General features: G+C 42.4%; 1 protein-coding gene across 4 annotated transcripts in view; it reads left to right on the top strand.

Moving 5' to 3' along the window:
• kif13a (kinesin family member 13A) overlaps window positions 1–21,500 on the top strand; it is a 92,003-nt gene that overhangs the window by 48,213 nt on the left and 22,290 nt on the right. For 2 of the 4 annotated variants that reach the window (XM_072692498.1, XM_072692500.1), the window contains exons 7-26: window positions 818–905; window positions 3,068–3,202; window positions 3,440–3,552; window positions 4,157–4,268; window positions 5,618–5,830; window positions 6,672–6,782; window positions 7,610–7,744; window positions 8,724–8,854; window positions 8,944–9,030; window positions 9,747–9,922; window positions 11,048–11,261; window positions 13,121–13,283; window positions 13,734–13,877; window positions 15,905–16,054; window positions 16,360–16,524; window positions 17,132–17,305; window positions 18,543–18,694; window positions 18,832–18,964; window positions 19,594–19,740; window positions 21,406–21,438. In XM_072692498.1, coding sequence (XP_072548599.1) covers window positions 818–905; window positions 3,068–3,202; window positions 3,440–3,552; window positions 4,157–4,268; window positions 5,618–5,830; window positions 6,672–6,782; window positions 7,610–7,744; window positions 8,724–8,854; window positions 8,944–9,030; window positions 9,747–9,922; window positions 11,048–11,261; window positions 13,121–13,283; window positions 13,734–13,877; window positions 15,905–16,054; window positions 16,360–16,524; window positions 17,132–17,305; window positions 18,543–18,694; window positions 18,832–18,964; window positions 19,594–19,740; window positions 21,406–21,438 — 2,776 coding nt within the window. The remainder of the gene's footprint in view (window positions 1–817; window positions 906–3,067; window positions 3,203–3,439; window positions 3,553–4,156; window positions 4,269–5,617; window positions 5,831–6,671; window positions 6,783–7,609; window positions 7,745–8,723; window positions 8,855–8,943; window positions 9,031–9,746; window positions 9,923–11,047; window positions 11,262–13,120; window positions 13,284–13,733; window positions 13,878–15,904; window positions 16,055–16,359; window positions 16,525–17,131; window positions 17,306–18,542; window positions 18,695–18,831; window positions 18,965–19,593; window positions 19,741–21,405; window positions 21,439–21,500) is intronic. The other 2 variants (XM_072692499.1, XM_072692501.1) reach the window with 1 other exon arrangement.

The following is a 21,500-nucleotide window of genomic DNA, read 5'->3' on the forward strand; positions in this document are numbered from 1 at the left end:
ATAACAGGGTGGTAAGAAAGCATAACAGGGTGGTAAGAAAGCATAACAGGGTGGTAGGAAAGCATAACAGGGTGGTAAGAAAGCATAACGGTGGTAAGAAAGCATTACAGGGTGGTAATAAAGTATAACGGGGTGGTAAGAAAGCATAACAGGGTGGTAATAAAGCATAACAAGGTGGTAAGAAAGCAGAACAGGGTGGTAAGAAAGCATAACAGGGTGGTAATAAAGTATAACGGGGTGGTAAGAAAGCATAACAGGGTGGTAATAAAGCATAACAAGGTGGTAAGAAAGCAGAACAGGGTGGTAATAAAGCATAACAGGGTGGTAAGAAAGCATAACGGGGTGGTAAGAAAGCATAACAGGGTGGTAAGAAAGCATAACAGGGTAGTAATAAAGTATAACAGGGTGGTAAGAAAGCATAACAGGGTGGTAAGAAAGCATAACAGGGTAGTAATAAAGTATAACAGGGTGGTAAGAAAGCATAACAGGGTGGTAAGAAAGTATAATGGGGTGGTAAGAAAGCAGAACAGGGTGGTAAGAAAGCATAACAGGGTGGTAGGAAAGCATAACGGTGGTAAGAAAGCATAACAGGGTGGTAAGAAAGCATAACAGGGTGGTAGGAAAGCATAACGGTGGTAAGAAAGCATAACAGGGTGGTAATAGAGCATAACAGGGTGGTAATAGAGCATAACAGGGTGGTAAGAAAGCATAACAGGGTGGTATTAAAGTATAACAGGGTGGTAAGAAAGTATAACGGTGGCAAGAAAGCATAACAGGGTGGTAATAAAGTGTGTGTGTGTGTGTGTTCTCTGTACAGGAACAGACAGTCTCTGAAGGTTCGGGAGCATAAGGTCCTCGGTCCCTACGTGGACGGCCTGTCCCAGCTAGCGGTCACCAACTTCGAGGTAAGCGTGTGTAATCTAAGTGAAGGAGCCCCCGCTTAGTGTCTGCACTGTAGAGCTTCATACTGGATATTAATGATATTAGAGCTTCATACTGGATATTAATGATATTAGAGCTTCATACTGGATATTAATGTTATTAGAACTTCATACTGGATATTAATGTTATTAGAGCTTCATACTGGATATTAATGTTATTAGAACTTCATACTGGATATTAATGTTATTAGAGCTTCATACTGGATATTAATGATATTAGAGCTTCATACCGGATATTAATGTTATTAGAGCTTCATACTGGATATTAATGTTATTAGAGCTTCATACTGGATATTAATGTTATTAGAGCTTCATACTGGATATTAACGTTATTAGAGCTTCATACTGGATATTAACGTTATTAGTGCTTCATACTGGATATTAATGTTATTAGAGCTTCATACTGGATATTAATGTTATTAGAACGTCATACTGGATATTAACGATATTAGAGCTTCATACTGGATATTAATGTTATTAGAACGTCATACTGGATATTAATGCTAATAGAGCTTCATACTGGATATTAATGTTATTAGAACGTCATACTGGATATTAATGCTATTAGAGCTTCATACTGGATATTAATGTTATTAGAACGTCATACTGGATATTAATGCTAATAGAGCTTCATACTGGATATTAATGTTATTAGAACGTCATACTGGATATTAATGTTATTAGAGCTTCATACTGGATATTAATGTTATTAGAACTTCATACTGGATATTAATGTTATTAGAGCTTCATACTGGATATTAATGCTAATAGAGCTTCATACTGGATATTAATGTTATTAGAACGTCATACTGGATATTAATGCTATTAGAGCTTCATACTGGATATTAATGTTATTAGAACTTCATACTGGATATTAATGTTATTAGAGCTTCATACTGGATATTAATGTTATTAAAGCTTCATACTGGATATTAATGCTATAAGAAATTCATACTGGATATTGATTGTTAATTGCCTGCACTGTAGACGAGGCTGTTTCCAGTGACTGCCCGAATTAAAATCTGGTCTATTTAGAGGAAAACAACAAGAGAGCAAACGAGTCATGACCCAGTTCTGCTCCACGCTTATACTTTCATCTGACCCAAATACTGCTGTGGAATAACAACGATGACTTTGTCCGAGTCCCGGTGCCAGAACTCCGCCGCAGCTCGCTGCCGTTCAGCCAGTTTTGACTCAGAATAGAAATGCTGTACAAACGTGTCACATGGGCGGCTGCACCGGCGATAAACCTTGAATGTGGCTTCCACAGCAGGGCCGGTTTCGGTCTGCACTTGCCACTTACCACAGCTGACCCTTACGTGCCTGAACTGGGAAGAATGGAAGGTTATCTGGGAATTTCACTGATGGCACTCAAACCTTGTACGGAGTGAACCGTTTACCCTCGACAGCAGCCTCGTATTTGTGAACTGTGCAGTGTTTCCTCAGTGTTTAACCCTATGAAACACCACAGCAGCCCTGAGATCAGCCAGTACAGTGGCTGTACCTAATGGAGAGCATGCTCCACTCAGCCAGACTGTGTTGCTTCAGCACATCTAATAAAAGTTAAAGATGTCTTAGAAAGTTTCATCCTGATCTACTGTGAATTATTTAATATCCACTATGAATTATTCAGTATCCACTATGAATTATTCAATACTCTCTCTCTCTCTCTCTTTCTCTCTGTCTCTCTCTCTCCCTCTCTCTCTCTCTCTCTCTGTCTCTCTCTCTCTCTCTCTCTCTGTCTCTCTCTCTCTCTCTCCCTCTCTCTCTCTCTCTCTCTCTGTCTGTCTCTCTCTGTCTCTCTCTCTCTCTCTGTCTCTCTCTCTCTCTCTCCCTCTCTCTCTCTCTCTCTCTCTGTCTGTCTCTCTCTGTCTCTCTCTCTGTCTGTCTCTCTGTCTCTCTCTGTCTCTGTCTGTCTCTGTCTCTCTCTCTCTCTCTCTTTGTCTCTCTCTCTCTCTCTTTGTCTCTCTCTCTGTGTCTCTCTCTCTGTCTCTCTCTCTGTCTCTCTCTCTCTCTTTGTCTCTCTCTGTCTCTCTCTCTTTGTCTCTGTCTCTGTCTCTCTCTCTCTTTGTCTATCTCTCTCTCTCGCTCTCTCTCTCTCTCTCTCTCTCTCTCTCTCTCTGTAGGATATAGAGTCTCTGATGTCGGAGGGTAATAAGTCTCGGACGGTTGCGGCCACAAACATGAATGAGGAGAGCAGCCGCTCACACGCCGTCTTCAGCATTATCATCACACAGACTCTCTACGACCTGCAGTCTGGGGTTAGCATCTCTCTCTCTCACACACACTCTCACACACACTCACACACACACACACACACACACAGACTCTACATCCTGTACTCTAGGGTTAGCCTGCTATGTCTCAGACTGTACAGTAGTACAAGAGTTAGAATAAAAAATTACAATTCAATTAAATACAATTCAATTGTATTCTTTGTGTGTGTGTGTGTGTGTGTTTGTGTGTGTGTGTGTGTGTGTGTGTGTGTGTGCGCGCAGAACTCAGGTGAGAAGGTGAGTAAGGTGAGTTTGGTGGACCTGGCGGGAAGTGAACGGGTGTCCAAAACCGGAGCAGCAGGAGAGAGACTGAAGGAGGGCAGCAACATTAACAAGTGAGAACCACACACACACACACACACACACACACACACACACACACACTGATCATGTGATATGTTGTGATATTGTAGTCAATCAAGAGACAGGGTTATTAAAAGTGTATCCTGGCTGTGATGGGGTTGTGGGCAGGAGCTGGAGGCTGCATTGTTACATTGTATATTTGTATAAATGTTTATGTGTTTATATTTTATCTCTATAATTAAATTAGTTAGTATATATATTTTATTTCTATATATTACATTTGTGTGTTTATAGGCCCTTTATTTTTTTATTTCTATACATTTACATTTCATAGTTCCTATATATATATATATATATATGTGCGTGCATGTGTGTATTTTTATTTAGTATTTTCTCTATGTATTTTAATGTTAATATATTTAATTTGCATATTGTTATTTTTTATTTATATTGTACATTTTTATTTCTATGTATTTTATCTGTTTTTGTTTTTCATGGGGTTGGACTGTCATCTTAGCATGCCACTGTATTCTAGTTGTAGTTGTACTGTGTATGACAGTGTGTACGACACATCAGATAGAATTGGATGAGTAAAGGTGTGTGTGTGTGTGTGTGTGTGTGTGTATGTGTGTTCAGGTCTCTGACCACGCTGGGCTGTGTGATTTCGGCACTGGCGGACCAGTCGGCAGGAAAAGGCAAAAACAAGTTTGTCCCGTATAGAGACTCAGTCCTAACATGGCTACTGAAGGTGAGTCCTCCCAGTTAATTCAGACCCATTATATTAATATTATTAGAGCTTCATACTGGATATTAATGATATTAGAGCTTCATACTGGATATTAATATTATTAGAGCTTCATACTGGATATTAATGTTATTAGAGCTTCATACTGGATATTAATGTTATTAGAGCTTCATACTGGATATTAATGCTATTAGAGCTTCATACTGGATATTAATGTTATTAGAGCTTCATACTGGATATTAATGCTATTAGAGCTTCATACTGGATATTAATGTTATTAGAGCTTCATACTGGATATTAATGCTATTAGAGCTTCATACTGGATATTAATGCTATTAGAGCTTCATACTGGATATTAATGATATTAGAGCTTCATACTGGATATTAATGTTATTAGAGCTTCATACCGGATATTAATGTTATTAGAGCTTCATACTGGATATTAATGTTATTAGAGCTTCATACTGGATATTAATGCTATTAGAGCTTCATACTGGATATTAATGCTATTAGAGCTTCATACTGGATATTAATGATATTAGAGCTTCATACTGGATATTAATGTTATTAGAGCTTCATACCGGATATTAATGTTATTAGAGCTTCATACTGGATATTAATGTTATTAGAGCTACATACTGGATATTAATGTTATTAGAACTTCATACTGGATATTAATGTTATTAGAGCTTCATACCGGATATTAATGTTATTAGAGCTTCATACTGGACATTAATGTTATTAGAACTTCATACTGCATATTAATGTTATTAGAGCTTCATACTGGATATTAATGTTATTAGAGCTACATACTGGATATTAATGTTATTAGAACTTCATACTGGATATTAATGTTATTAGAGCTTCATACTGGATATTAATGTTATTAGAACTTCATACTGGATATTAATGCTATTAGAGCTTCATACTGGATATTAATGTTATTAGAGCTACATACTGGATATTAATGTTATTAGAACTTCATACTGGATATTAATGCTATTAGAGCTTCATACTGGATATTAATGTTATTAGAACTTCATACTGGATATTAATGCTATTAGAGCTTCATACTGGATATTAATGTTATTAGAGCTACATACTGGATATTAATGTTATTAGAACTTCATACTGGATATTAATGCTATTAGAGCTTCATACTGGATATTAATGTTATTAGAGCTTCATACTGGATATTAATGTTATTAGAGCTACATACTGGATATTAATGTTATTAGAACTTCATACTGGATATTAATGTTATTAGAACTTCATACTGGCTAATTATATTATTAGAACTTCATACTGGATATTAATGATATTAATGTAATGTTTGTGTTTCTGGATTTCAGGATAATCTTGGTGGGAACAGTAAGACGGCGATGATCGCCACAGTGAGTCCAGCAGCAGATAACTATGAAGAAACTCTGTCCACCCTGCGCTACGCTGACCGGGCTAAACGGATCGTAAACCACGCTGTGGTCAACGAGGACCCCAATGCACGCATCATCCGCGAGCTCCGAGAGGAGGTGGAGAAACTGAAGGAGCAGCTGTCCCAGGCTGAGGTCAGTAGGGCTATAGACATTTGGGCTGACCCAGATGAAATTCTGGCAGTTGAAAAGAGCATAACTGACCCTCCCCTCTCCTCTCCACTGGGCAGCATGGGCGTCTGTTAACTACCATAACAGCAGTTAGCATTCATGCGTATGTATATATATATATATATATATATATATATATATGCATGTCCAAAAGTTTGTAGACACTTGCTTCTCCAGATCTGCTACTGATGTCTAGGGTCATAACAGGGAGTGTGTTTTCCCTTTGCTGTAGTAACAGCCTCTAATCTTTAGCCAAGACCTTACACTAGATTTTGTAACATTGCTGTAAGGTTCTGATGGCATTTGACCATAAGAACATTTGTGAGGTCAGGTACTGATAATGCATCATTAGATCATAAATGCCGCGCAGACTAATCCCAGAGGCATCCAGCAACGTTCTAGAGAAGTCAGTCCCACTGCTCCACAGCCCAGTGCTCCCAGTGCTGCGGGGCTTTATACCCCTCCATCTACCGGATGGGTACCATTGGGCCCTGCTGGCTGCTGCAGAGCCTCCTGTTATATTGGCAGTGCTTTTTCTGTGGAGATTAAAAACAAGGCCTGTGTTAGTGATGGGTGCATCGTGAAGTGGCTGAACTCACTCATTGAAAGGAGTGTCCGGATACTTTTGCATGTGTACTGTATCTACTGTATAAATATTACATATAAAAAAACACAAAAAAAATAAATACTGTTGAATCTTATTTGAGCATCAGTCCAGAAGATGCATAGAGATGACCTTGCTTTGTATATATGTGTGTGTCTTCATTTATCATTGTGTGTGTGTGTGTGTGTGTGTGTGTGTTAGTCTCTGAAAGCTCCAGAACTGCAGGAGAAGTTGCAGGAGTCGGAGAAGCTCATCCTGGAAATGACCGTTACCTGGGAGGAAAAACTCAGGAAGACCGAGGAGATTGCACAGGTACTCTACACACACACACACACACACACACACACATACACAAACACACACACACACATACATATATATGTCCTAAAGGTGGTAGCATCTAACTTAATGACATGACTTCAACAAGTGGTTGTGGAGCAGTTAACCTCTATACAAAAAAGACAAAAGTATTGGGACACCTCCACATTCCACCTACAGTAGCATTTATGACCCCCCATTCTAAACCCATAGGCTTTATTAATAAGGAGCTGGTCCTCTTTTGCTCTAAGCTCTACCAGCAGCAGCAGGTCTGGAGCTCTGCTGCAGTTATTGAGTCAGTTGGAGGCTTTTCTGCACTCTGCTCTGAGCTCAGCACTCGGCCCTGACCCCGCTCTGTAACTTTACGTGGTCTGACAGACACTCGGTGGACACTGAGCTGCTCTCTGTGAGCTGTTCCTCCTAAACTCTTCCACTGTTCAATAATAACACCACTCACAGCTGATGGAGGAAGATCTAGGAGGGAGGAAATTATAAAATTTCACCAGCTGACTTGTAGTTGTTGGTGCAGCGGTGCTGAGCTCCTATTACATACAGAACCACGCTGGAGTTCAGTGAGCTCTTCAGAACCTCCCGTTCTTTCACTGATGTGGGTAAGAAAGACAGACTGCAGGGCTAGGGGCTTGATTTTATACACCTGTGGTAGTGAGACTGAATCAGACACCCGAATTCAATCATTGAGAGGGGTGTCCCAATACTTTTGTCCGAACCTGTTCATTAGAACATCTCTGTAGTTCTCCTCATTGAGTCTAGTATTATTTAAGGTTCTCTCTCTCTCTCTCCCTCGCTCTCATTCTTTCTAGGAGAGGCAGAAGCAGTTGGAGAGTATGGGTATTTCTCTGGAATCCTCAGGGATTAAAGTCGGTGAGGATAAGTGCTTCCTGGTCAACCTGAACGCTGACCCCGCCCTCAACGAGCTTCTGGTCTATTACCTGAAGGTATGACATCACACACCAGCCAATAATAGTGCACATACAGCAAGCGGTGTTCTCTGCAGGAACAGAACATTCAGCATGGTAATGGATCTGCTGAGCTCGTCAGAACATCAAATATGATCAGATTCCCTCACACTGCGAGGGTCAGGGCGGCCCGGAATTGACCCATCCCTTGCCCACAGAAGTGATCCATGGGTGTGGTGATTTCAGACGACTGAGTAACACTCTCTGTTTCAAGTGTTTCTCATTTACCGGCGTGTTTGTTACCCCTGGTGATAATGCAAATAGGCATCTGGACACAGCCTATCAAGGTTAAATGGGCAGCAGGGGCGTGGCTTACGCTGTGGACCCGCCCACTCTCAAAGAAATGACTGGGCTGTTTTTTTGGAGAGCTTAATAGTTTGTTCAGATGTCAGTACATCTATTTAAAAATGTGTAACTGTTGTTTCACTATATGGACAAAAGTATTGGGACACCTGCTTATTCACTGTTTCTTATGAAATCAAGGGTATTAAAAAGAGCTGATCCTGCTTTTGTTGGAGTAACTGTCTCTACTGTCCAGAGAAGAAGAAGAAGGCTTTCTACTAGATTTTGGAGGAGGAGCATTGCTGTGAGATTTGATTGCATTCAGCAACAAGAGCATTAGTGAGGTCAGGATGTTGGGTGATAATGATCACCACCCCACCTCATCCCAAAAATACTGGATGGAGCTCCACCATCCATAAATCCAGAGAACACAGTTCTTCCACTGCTCCACAGCTCTTCAATGCTGGGGGGCTTTATACCCCCCTAGCCCACGCCTGGCATTAGGAAGCATGGTGCAAATAGGATCATGATCTTTACCTGCTCTTGCAGAGAGTCCTATTCTATTGGCAGTACTTCTCCACAGGGACTAGACAAGCTGAATGCATTGATTAGAAAGGGTGTCTCAATACTTTTGTCCTTATAATAATACTAAATTGTGGTGTGTCTGTGTGTTCAGGAGCACACACTTGTGGGAGCAGACACCTCTCAGGACATCCAGCTGTTTGGGATTGGGATCCAGCCAGAGCACTGTGTTATAGATATCGCTGCAGATGGAGACGTCACACTCTCACCCATAGAGAATGCCAGGTAGGACGCACACTCTGTCCAGTAGAGAATATTTGATGTAGTAAACCGAATTTAAATGGAAATGCAGTGAAATGTCTGTTCTCCTGCAGAACCTGTGTGAATGGGATGATTGCTTACTCCCTGGTGCATCTTTGGCACGGAGACCGAATCTTATGGGGCAATAATCATTTCTTCAGGTGGGTTTTTGACAGATTTTAATCAAATAATCGTTTAGTGTTCATGCCTTTATTAAATCCTTCCTTATAGCATCTCAGAAGTAGTTGATAGTCTGCAACACCTGAGAGTGTGTCACCTACATATCTACGATAAATCACCCATGGAAAAAAGCCCCCTAACCCCTGCATTAAGGAGTTCATTTGCCTACATTGGAGGGTTTTCCAGCAGGACCTGCCCATTCAAGGGTCTCAATGAGATTGGACTTTCATTGGTCATTCAGAAGTGGACTTGCTTGTGTGCTTCGGATCATCGTCCTTCTGCAGAACCCAACTGCACTTGAGCTTTAAGTCACAGAATGAAGGGCGAACACAGGGCTGATTTCAAGAAGCAAAGCAGTCCCAGACCATCATACTACCACCGGTAGTATGGACTGTTGGTCTGAGGGAATGTAGTGCTAGCTTTAACAGGATGTCACATCCATGTCTTCCAACAAGTTCCACCTCATTAGGCCACAAAATATTTCCCCCAAAGTCTTGGGCAAATGTGAGACAGATGTTTTGGACATGTTCTGACCCAGTTATCTAGCCATCACAGTTTGGTTCTTCGTGCTTTATGCCCATCACCCTTAAAAACTGACTCATGGTACTAATGTTATGGCTGATCAGTGCACTGCATTGTCTGAAAGTTTACAGTCAGTGGAATCAGTAATACTCGTGATAATTTGTCCCCTATACAGGGTGAACTTGCCGAAGAGGAAGCGGCGGGACCGCTTAAAGGATCTGGAGCGCGAGTCGCCGCGGGAGAGCTTCGTGGAGGCGGACGTGGAGACAGCGAGTGAAGCTTCGTCTGAGCAGGACTACAGCTACGAATTTGCCCAGATGGAGGTCATGATGAAGACACTGGGGAGCAACGGTAAGCTGCCAAGGGATGCTTTCACACCTGGCTTGCTTGGTCTGGGTCTTCAGACCTTTCAGTTTGGTCCGACCCACAGTAGCTGGGTTTGTATGATAACAGGACGCGGAGGCGGGGTATCGTCACCTGTTAAACAATAGAAGAAGAAAAAGATCTGAAAACAAGAAAAAATAAGTGGCGATACAATACATATCACGATACAGAGGTTACGATTCAATTCAATTTCTATTAAAATTTATTTCTATAGGCTTTTTACAATGAATGTCACAAAGCAACTTTACAGAGATCCGGGTCCGAGCCTCTTTTGATCAAGCTAGAGGCAACAGTTGCAGGGAAAACTTCGGGTCGGGTCGAGAGTAAGAAACCTTGAGAGGAACCGAAAAGACTCAAAAAGGGAACCCATCCTCTTCAGGGCGACACCGGATCATAATAATAATAAAAATAAAAAATTAAAACAACAATAAAACAAAATGAAGTAGCTTTAATTTAAAGAATTTAAAATGCTAAATGTGCCGTCAAGCCAAACAGGATGAAAAGGTGAGTGAGGTGATAAAGTTCAAGCAGGTAAACAGTGGTTTAGGTGAGGTGAGGATGAAGGAGGGGCAGGAGGGTAGTGGAGAGCCGGGTCGGGCGGTACCGGGGTGGAACAGTTGGAATCGGGTATCTCAGAACATGTGAAAGAGAGAGAGGGAATTGGGGAGTTTCACAGTGGGAGAAGCTGATCCAAAGGGTAGGCAAGAGCCGCCAACCACAACCAAAGTTTACAGTGAGATCTGAAGATAGTACAACACTGCCCTCTAGTGGTCGGGGTTTAAACACAGCACTAAACGAACCACTGTTTGCCACCAATTGATTATTGATTATTGACTATTGCGGCAGTGGAGGCTCAGCAGTTAGAGCTCCGGGCTACTGATGACAGGGTTGTGGGTTCGATACCCAGACTCGGCAAGCTGCTGTTGGGCACTGTTGGGCCCTCGAGCCCTTCACCCTCTATTCTCCCCGGGCACTGGAGTTTTTACCTTTTTAATCAATACTGTGTTTCTGAGAATCTATACAGTACTGCTAAAAATATGTACTCAGTGTACTAATATGTAATTATGTAAAATGTTCTTCTTGTGCCTGCAGACCCGATGCAGAACGTGGTGCAGGTTCTGGAGAAGCAGTATCTGGAGGAGAAGCGCACGGCTCTGGAGGAGCAGAAGCTGCGGTACGAGCGTGAACTCGACCTGCTCCGGCAGCAGCTCTCTCCGGAGAGGCCGTCCCAACACCAGCGCAGCAACAGCCTGGCCTTCCCCACACACACCACGCACAACAAGCTACGCCTCTGGACCGAGGAGAGGTACGAGGAAAGCTTGGGCTGTATGACTGTGTTTCTGCAGGGGTCATTACGTTCACTGACTGTCCAGTGCAGTCTGATCTAATGCAGTCAGGCAAAATGAGCAGTATGGATCCAGAGCCAGTCCCACAGCTCTTTTCTTCTAGTCAAGTCAGGAACTCGGCGGAGGAGGTAGAAGCATCAGTGGTTCAATCAGGAGACGCCTTCAAAAAGTAAATACAGAGGGTATACAAACCACTGGTAACCCTGTCAGCAACAGCCTGGTGGGCTAACCGCTGAGCAGTAGCCTGGTGCGCGCTAATCACTGAGCAATAGCCTGGTGAGCTAACCGCTGAGCCACCACGGCCCACAACCCTGTCAGCAATAGCCTGGTGAGCTAACCGCTAAGCCACCACGGCCCACAACCCTGTCAGCAATAGCCTGGTGAGCTAACCGCTAAGCCACCACTGCCCACAACCCTGTCAGCAATAGCCTGGTGCGCTAACCGCTGAGCCACCACTGCCCACAACCCTGTCAGCAATAGCCTGGTGAGCTAACCGCTAAGCCACCACTGCCCACAACCCTGTCAGCAATAGCCTGGTGAGCTAACCGCTAAGCCACCACTGCCCACAACCCTGTCAGCAATAGCCTGGTGAGCTAACCGCTGAGCAGTAGCCTGGTGAGCTAACCGCTGAGCCACCACTGCCCACAAACCTGTCAGCAATAGCCTGGTGAGCTAACCGCTAAGCCACCACTGCCCACAAACCTGTCAGCAATAGCCTGGTGCGCTAACCGCTGAGCAGTAGCCTGGTGAGCGCTAATCACTGAGCAGTAGCCTGGTGCGCTAACCGCTGAGCAGTAGCCTGGTGAGCGCTAATCACTGAGCAGTAGCCTGGTGAGCTAACCGCTGAGCAGTAGCCTGGTGAGCTAACCGCTGAGCCACCACTGCCCACAACCCTGTCAGCAATAGCCTGGTGAGCTAACCGCTAAGCCACCACTGCCCACAACCCTGTCAGCAATAGCCTGGTGAGCTAACCGCTAAGCCACCACTGCCCACAACCCTGTCAGCAATAGCCTGGTGAGCTAACCTCTGAGCAATAGCCTGGTGCGCTAACCGCTGGGCCACCACTGTCCACAAACCTGTCTGCAATAGCCTGGTGGGCTAACTGCTGAGCAATAGCCTGGTGGGCTAACCGCTGGGCCACCACTGTCCACAACCCTGTTAGCTATAGCCTGGTGGGCTAACTGCTGAGCAATAGCCTGGTGGGCTAACCCCTGAGCAATAGCCTGGTGGGCTAACCGCTGGGCCACCACTGTCCACAACCCTGTTAGCTATAGCCTGGTGGGCTAACTGCTGAGCAATAGCCTCATGCGCTAACCGCTGAGCAATAGCCTGGTGGGCTAATCCCTGCGCAATGACCTGGTGCGCTAACCGCTGAGCAATAGCCTGGTGGGCTAACCCCTGAGCCACCTCTGCCCACAACCCTAAGAGCACATCTGGAAGGCAAGGAAAGAATTGGTTCATGACCTGTCAAACATGGTGGAGGCTGTGTTACTGCATGATCTATTAGATGACTATTAGTTGTTGTTTATTTACTTATGAATAATTATAGCTGAGAAAGAAACTGTTCAAATACTATTTTTAATGTAATAAATTCATAATTAAAACCATTCTCGAAAGTGTCTCAGCCCGAAGATCATTTTTAATTGGTCGTGCGAGCAGCGTTAGCAGCACCACACACTCTCTCTACCTGTGATCTTAATGCACAGACACAGTAGTTGTGTCAATATTCATTAATAAAAAATATTTTAAAAAGTATTTCTGAGCTTTTATGATGAATCAAATTTGAATTAAATAGTGTGTGTGTGTGTGTGTGTTTCAGAGACGAGTTATTCAGGCAGAGTTTGTCTCGGCTGAGGGAACAGGTGGTCCGGGCGAACACTCTGGTGCGAGAGGCCAACTTCCTGTCAGAGGAAATGGGTAAACACACGGATTATCAGGTCACCTTACAGATCCCTGCGGCCAACCTGAGCGCCAACCGCAAGGTGAGGATCTACCTGGACAAAGCCAACAGATTCACGCCTGGGGTGTGCGATAAATAAATACGTAAATAAGCATACGAACGTAATTATCAATAATTATCGATATCGGCAGAATCCCAGAAAATATCGAGATATCATTTTTGGTCTATATCGCACACCCCTAATTCACACACACACACAGTCGCACACATGCTGTACATTAAATTTGCAGTGCTGGAGCTGCACACCTATAATACACCATATGGACAAAAGTATTGGGACGCCTGCCCATTCAGTGTTTTATCTGAAATCAAGGCTATTCAAAAGAGTTAATCCTGCTCATGTTGGAATAACTGTCTCTACTGTCCAGAGAAGAAGGCTTTCTAGATCAGTGGAGATTACATGAGCGTAACTCTTAAGAGTGCTGTTCCTTCCCCTCCTTCCTCTAAAGAGTGCTCTGTGTTTGTTATCCAGCGTGGAGCCATCGTCAGCGAGCCGGCCATCCAGGTGCGTCGCAAAAGTAAAGGCACACAGGTGTGGACCATTGAGAAGCTGGAGAACAAGCTGGTGGACATGAGGGACCACTACAGAGAGTGGAAGGAAGGGGCGCAGGACGGGGTGAGGAACCATCAATACAAACTTGCTTCAATATAAACAAATCACAGAAGGTTATTTTGACATGGGTGGGGTTACACAGTGCAGTGTGAGGGTGGGATTATCAGGATTGGGATCTCAGTGGTGTTTGGATCTCAGTGGGATTTTGGTATCAATGGGATTGGGATCTTATCAGGATTGTGATCTTATTGGGATCTCAGTGGGATTGTGATTTTATCAGGATTGTGATCTCAAGGGTTGGGATCTCAGGGATTTTGATATCAATGGGGTTGTGATCTCAGGGGGGGTTGTGATCTCAGAGGGGTTGTGATCTCAGAGGGGTTGTGATCTCAGAGGGGTTGTGATCTCAGAGGGGTTGTGATTTTATCAGGATTGTGATCTCAAGGGTTGGGATCTCTGGGATTTTGATATCAATGGGCTTGTGATCTCAGTGGGGTTGTGATCTCAGTGGGTTTGTGATCTCAGTGGGTTTGTGATCTCAGTGGGGTTGTGATCTCAGAGGGGGGTTGTGATCTTTCTTTGATTTCTCAAGTGCATTCAACACCATCCAACCTCTGATGTTGGGGGGAAAGATGGATAGAATGCAGGTGGACAGGTCCACTGTTGCCTGGGTCATGGACTACCTGTCTGACAGACCCCAGTATGTGCAGCTAGGATCCAACCGGTCTGAGTGCTTAGTCAGCAGCACTGGAGCACCACAGGGAACTGTTCTCTCTCCCTTCCTCTTTACCCTGTACACCACTGACTTCCAGTACAGGTCAGAACTCTGCCACCTTCAGAAATTCTCTGATGACTCTGTGGTAGTCGGATGCATCAGGGATGATGAGGATGGAGAATACAGGGACCTGGTTAACAGCTTTGTCGTGTGGAGTGAGAGAAATCACCTGATTCTCAATGTGGCCAAGACCAAGGAAATGGTGGTGGACTTCAGGAGGAAGAGGACCACGACCGGTCCCATTACCATCACGGGTCAGGATGTGGAGCGGGTAGACACCTATAAATACCTGGGTGTCCTCCTGGACAGCAGACTGGACTGGAAGGCCAACACAGAGGCTGTGTACAGGAAGGGGATGAGCAGACTCTACTTTCTGAGGAAGCTCAGGTCCTTTAATGTGTGCAGCAATATGCTGGAGACCTTCTACCAGTCTGTTGTTGCTAGTGCTGTCTTCTTTGCTGCAATCTGCTGGGGAGGCAGCATCAGGAGTGGAGATGCCAGTAAGCTCAACAAACTGATCAGGAAAGCTGGATCAGTCCTGGGCTGCTCTCTGGAAGGCTTTGAGGTGGTTGTGGAAAGGAGGACTCTGAGCAAACTCACTGCCATTCTGGAGAACACTTCCCACCCCCTCCATGATCTACTGGTCAAGCAGCGGAGCACTTTCAGTAACAGGCTCCTTCAGCTCCGCAGCAGTAAGGAACGGTACAGGAGATCGTTTCTCCCAACAGCGATCTCACTGTACAACGCCTCGTCACTGTGCCGGGACATTATTGTGCACTGAGTGCACTAATAGAACAGTCCCGCTGTTTCTCAATCGGACACTATTCTGTTCATCAGTATGTACTGCCACACAGCTCTGTCATCTGCACTGCCACTTTAAAACTCTATACTGTACTGATACCCCAGGATGCCTTACATCACTACATTATATTAATGTAGTTACTGCACTGTTACATTACACATAATTCATTCTGTATATTACATTATATTAATGTAATTATTACTGCACTACAATCACTTTTTATGCTTTTATGCCTCTATCATGCTGCTCTCTTGTTTGATTTTGCTGCTGTAAAAACTGACTTTCCCTGTGGGATAAATAAAGTGATCTATCTATCTATCTATCTATCTATCTATCTATCTATCTATCTCAGAGGGGTTGTGATCTCAGTGGGGTTTGTGATTTCAGGGGGGGTTGTGATCTCAGTGGGGTTTGTGATTTCAGGGGGGGTTGTGATCTCAGAGGGGGTTGTGATCTCGATCTATACACTGTACCTGGTTTCTGATCCCGTCTTTGTGTGTATTCTTCTCTCAGTCTGTGAAGCTTCACAGTAAGCAGAGTGATCCGTTCTATGAAGCGCAGGAGAACCACAACCTCATCGGCGTCGCCAACGTTTTCCTGGAGTGCCTTTTTCATGATGTCAAGCTTCAGTATGCTGTTCCCATTATCAGCCAGCAGGGGGAGGTAGCGTGTCCGAATTTGTTCTGCTAATTTGGAGATGCCCTATATGTCCAAATATTTGCGGACAACACTTTAAATTAATGTCTTTAACTAAGACAGATGAATAAATCCACACACACAGCTTGCACAATAAATGAGCAGGTGTCCAAATACTTTTGTCTATTGAGAGTAGCTAAAGTTAATACACTCGCCTCAAACCATGCAGAGTTGTTAAGTTACTGACACTCTGTCACACACTTGTGTCTATAAATCTGATCTGAAGTGTGTGACTGTGTGTGTGTGTGTGTGTGTGTGTGTGTGTATTCCAGGTAGCAGGGAGGCTTCATGTGGAGCTGATGCGTGTGAGTGGGCCGGTTCCTGAGCGACTGGTGGGCGGAGACGACTCGTCTGAGAACTCGAGTGAGAGCAGCAGCTATGAGGTCATGGACACTAACGGAGAGATCGTCCACATGGCCAGGAAACTCACCTGCAGGGTAAACACACCTGACCCGGGGTACAATGTCCCCTTCAATACGCCCATCGGCCATAACATTAAGACCACCTGCCTAAAATAGTGCACAACACAAAACAGCACCACTGACCCTTTGAGGCATGGACGCCACAAGACCCCTGAAGGTGTCCTGTGGTACTTGGACACCTTCAGACATAAGCAGCAGATCCTGGAAGTCCTGTAGGTTGTAAGGTGGGTGGGGCCTCCATGAGCATCAGCGAGCCTCCAAGCACCCATGACCCTGTCTCCGGCTCACCGGTTGTCCTTCCTTGGAGCACTTTTGGTAGGTACTGACCACTGCATACCGGGAACACCCCACAAGACCTGATGCCTGATGTTCTAGAGATGTTCTGACCCAGTCGTTGTCTAGAACCTCACAGTCTGGTTCTGGCTTCTACAAGAACCTTCATCACCTTCAAGAACTGACCGTTCACTCGCTGCCTAATATGTAGATCCATAATCAGTGTTGTTCAACTCACCTGTCAGTAGTTTTAATGTTATGGCTGATTGATGGATATATTTTACTGATGCAGCTGTGTGTGTATGTGTGTGTGTGTATGTGTGTGTGTGTGTGTGTGTGTGTTTTCCAGGTGCGGATACGCGAGGCTACTGGGCTTCCGTTAAATCTGTCCAATTTCGTCTTCTGTCAGTACACATTCTGGGAGCAGGCTGAGCCGGCAGTGGCCCCACCCATGGTCAGCCCAGATAGACCCTCGACTCGCAGCACAGACGCACAGTTCACTGTACTGTTCGACCACTGCAGGGTTAGAGAACACACATTATACACACACACTTACAGTTTGATCTTGTTTTTATCTCTTATGTACTGGATATATTGTATTTTATATCGATGTTTTAGCTTGTTGCCACTTTTCACAACCTGGAAAAATGGGAATTTAATTTAATTTCATAGAATTTAATTAAAATTATTTTATTTTAATTTAATTTATATGGGCTTGGATTTTATATCTATGTTTAATCATGTTGCCACTTTTCACAATCTGGACAAAATGGGGAAAAATATTTAATTTAATGTAATTGTAATGTATATATATATATATATAGATATAATATAAAATAATATAATATAATATGCATATCATAATATACATATATTTGTTTTTATTCAATTGAATTTATATGGTTTTGTATTTTATATCTGTTTTAGCATGTTGCCACTTTTCCCAATCTGGAAAAAATGGAAAATATAATGTAATATAATATAATATAATATAATATAATATTAATTTAATGGAATTTAATCTTGTTGTTTACTTGAATTTACTTATATTTTATGTTGCTACTTTTCCCAAACTGGAAGAAAATGGGAAATATATAATATAATATACTGTAAATGAAATTACATTAAATTAAATATATTTGCTCTATCTGTTGTTTATATTTTATATTGTTTTAGCTCATACTTATATATATAAGTATATATAGGTTATAGGTTATCTTTTTTATTATATATATTTTATTATGTATGTTTATTATGGTTTTGTCTTTATTATTATATATTTACTCATCTTGCTTTTTAATGGTGTTATTTTATTTTAGAGGATTAATCTGATGACCTTCCGGTCCAGAATAATATTATTATTATTACTGTTATTATTATTATTATTATTACTGGTGTTATTATTGTTGGTATTATTATGATTATGATTATTATTATTATTATTATTATTATTATCATTATTATTATTATTATTATTACTGGTGTTATTATTGTTGGTATTATTATGATTATGATTATTATAATTATTATTATTATCATTATTAATGAATAATGGAGCGTTCCAAAGCCAGTGCAGTTCACTCAACAACTTCAGATACAGTCATACCCAAAAATATTGGCACCCCTGCCCCACTTCTCCCAGGTAGAGGCTTGTAAACCCGGTTCAGGTATTTGAGTGCAGTAGTCCTGCATCCCTCCGCTCGGCGCTCTGCTGCCTCACGCTGACGGGCTCCTCTGCTGCTCCTGTCTCTGTGCTGCAGGACTTCGTAGTTCAGGTCACAGAGGAGTTCCTGGAATTCATCTCAGACGGAGCTCTGGCCATAGAGGTGTGGGGTCACCGGTGCGCTGGAAACGGCAGCTCACGCTGGGAACTGGACACACTGCAGGCCAAAACACGCACACTCCGAGACAGGTCTGCACTTCTGTGTGTGTGTGTATGTGTGTGTGTGTGTGTGTGTGTGCGCGTGGGCGCAGAGATGAAAACGTCATAGTACATAGAATCATATGGAGTGTGTGTGTGTGTGTGTGTGTGTGTGTGTAATTTGCCAGGTGGAGTGAAGTATCCCGTAGGATCGAGCTTTGGGTGTCTATCCAGGAACTGAATGAACAGGGTGTGTATTCACCTGTGGAGCTTCACCCCAACAGAGACACAAGCACTGGAGGAGTGTTCCAGCTCCGACAGGTCAGACATTAGACATTATTAGTAGTAGTATTATCATCATCATCATTATTATTATTATTATTATTATTGACATTATTATTAACATTTTATTAACAATTTATAATATTACTGTTGTTATTATTAATATTATTATAATTATTGTTATTATTATTAACTTTATCAATTGTATTATTATTATTATCATTATGATAATTAATATTGTTATTAGTATTGTCATTATTATAGTTATAATAATAATTATTATTATTGTTATTGCCATTATTTTTATTTTAATAATTAATTTCATTATTATAATCATTTTTATAATTAATCATAATTGTTATTGGTATTATTAGTATTATTGTTCATATTATTGTCATTGTCATTATCGTAATTATATAGTTTTTATTATCATTATTGTTGTTGCTATTATTTTTATTGTTATTATTATAATTAATGTTGTATAATTATAATGAATTATGATAATTTCTATGATTATTATCAGTTGTGTTATTAGTATTATTGTTGTTATTAGTATTATTATCATCATCCTTATTATTATTAATATTATTATTACAGTTGACCCCACATTGTGACATTATATTCAATAAAACCTGTGTGTGTGTGTGTGTGTGTGTGTGTGTGTGTAGGGTCACTCTCGCAGACTGCAGGTGTGTGTGAAGCCGGCCCAGCAGTCTGGAACCCTGCCACTGCTGGTGGAGGCCATTCTCTCCGTCTCCATCGGCTGTGTGTCTGCCCGGTCCACTAAACTACAGAGACCGCTGGACAGCTACCAGGTCAGTAAGTTTGTGTGTGAGTGTGTGTGTGTGTGTGTGTGTGTGTGTGTGTTGTTTGCTATTATACAGAATCTTCACATGGGAATCCATGTCTTCCTGTACTGGGAGGAGTCAGGAGGTCCACTGGCGTCGTGTATTAATGGGAATCACACAGCTGACCGTTTATTAAGTACACCTGTCCGGCACCTGCGCTCCTCGGCCATTTGATCAGAAACGCGTACAGTACAGGTGCACTTTGCTGGCAGGTGTTGGGTGTTTCTGATAAAATGGCCACAATTGAGCATAGCTGCTTAGCGTACAGATCAGCTGTTACTGATTTGTCTCGGATGAACTGTGGGTGTGAGTCGCTCTACAAAACAGGTGCCTTTATCACATTATTATTATTATTTATTATTTTTTATAAATCTAAATAATGAAAGATTTTCACAGTTCAAAGGGCAAAATCCTCATCCTTTCATTCAGACGTTGAAAGCCATGTTTACAGTAAAATGTGACAGGGTGGTAAATTACTGGCCAATCAGCTTAAAATATCGGTTTCTTTGCATTAAAGAGTGAAAATATTGATAAAAACTCTCCCTCTGTTTTTTTACGTGACCGGGTGGTTGGATTGTGTTTGACGGACCCTTACTGACGGACCCTTTCCAACATGAAAAAGTCTGCTCCAAAGTCTCAAATGATGTCACATCCTCTTTATTGTGAGGTCCTTTAAAGCAACAGTAATCTATTAATATTAGTATTAACATTATTATAGACCATGAAAAGTTAGTGTGACGGGGTGGTAAATCTAATTAAGGCTGTACCAACAAATCCGCAAATGTAAAAGCCTGATAGCCAGGCCATGCTAACGCCTCGGTAGAGTTGTTGGTGAGCCCGGTAGCTAGGCTGTTTAATATTTAATGTTTAATATTTAATATTATCATTATTACAGACAAAGGAAGTTAGTGTGACGGGGTGGTAAATCTAATTAAGGGTTAACTTACAGATCCTAACACTTTATTTTAAATAAAAGATGTTATGAAATGTAAAACATGCCTGAAGCCCCTCCTCCTTGATCTAATGTCCTGTAAACTCCACCCATACCTCCTTCACATGTCTACAACAAGTCTGCAGAGCCCTCCACCACCTCTCGTCACCTCCTCTGTAACCCTGTCGTCTACACATCAGAGGGGGGGCTGACTGGCCTCCTACCAAGCCACCTGAACCGCAGCCCTCCAGCCTATCAGGGTCTTCTCCCAAATCATCAAAGGCTATATTATCCATAAAATCCTAAAAATAATAAATGAATTATTTAAAAAATCATCTTTATTTGATGATAGTTTAGATGAAAATGTCAGTGTTGGTCAAAAAGGATATAAAAAATGGCTAATTATGAAAAGTACTGATGAAAAGGATTGGTTGGTTGTTCTTTAATTAATATTTAATAACATATTTTATCATAAATCATATTAAAAATATTAGTGGAATTAGTGGAACCGGCACCTGTGTCATAGGGCATGAAGCCCTTCTGCTGTCCGGAGGTGAATACACACTAATATCTGAGCTGCAGTCTCGGCAAGTGCAGCCAGAGTGCTAGCAGGGTTAAGTGTGTTTGTGTGTGTGTGTGTGTGTGTGTGTGTGAAGGAGTGTGTAAGTGTGTGTGACGGAGTGTGTGTTCTCTCCTGGCAGAGGGAGGAGGATGACGATATGGATAGTTATCAGGTATCTCTCTCTCTCTTTCTCTTGCTCTCTCTCTCCCTGCCTGCTCCTGCACGCTGCCCGAC

This window comes from Salminus brasiliensis, chromosome 1 (assembly GCF_030463535.1).
Source record: "Salminus brasiliensis chromosome 1, fSalBra1.hap2, whole genome shotgun sequence".
Classification (NCBI taxonomy): domain Eukaryota; kingdom Metazoa; phylum Chordata; class Actinopteri; order Characiformes; family Bryconidae; genus Salminus; species Salminus brasiliensis.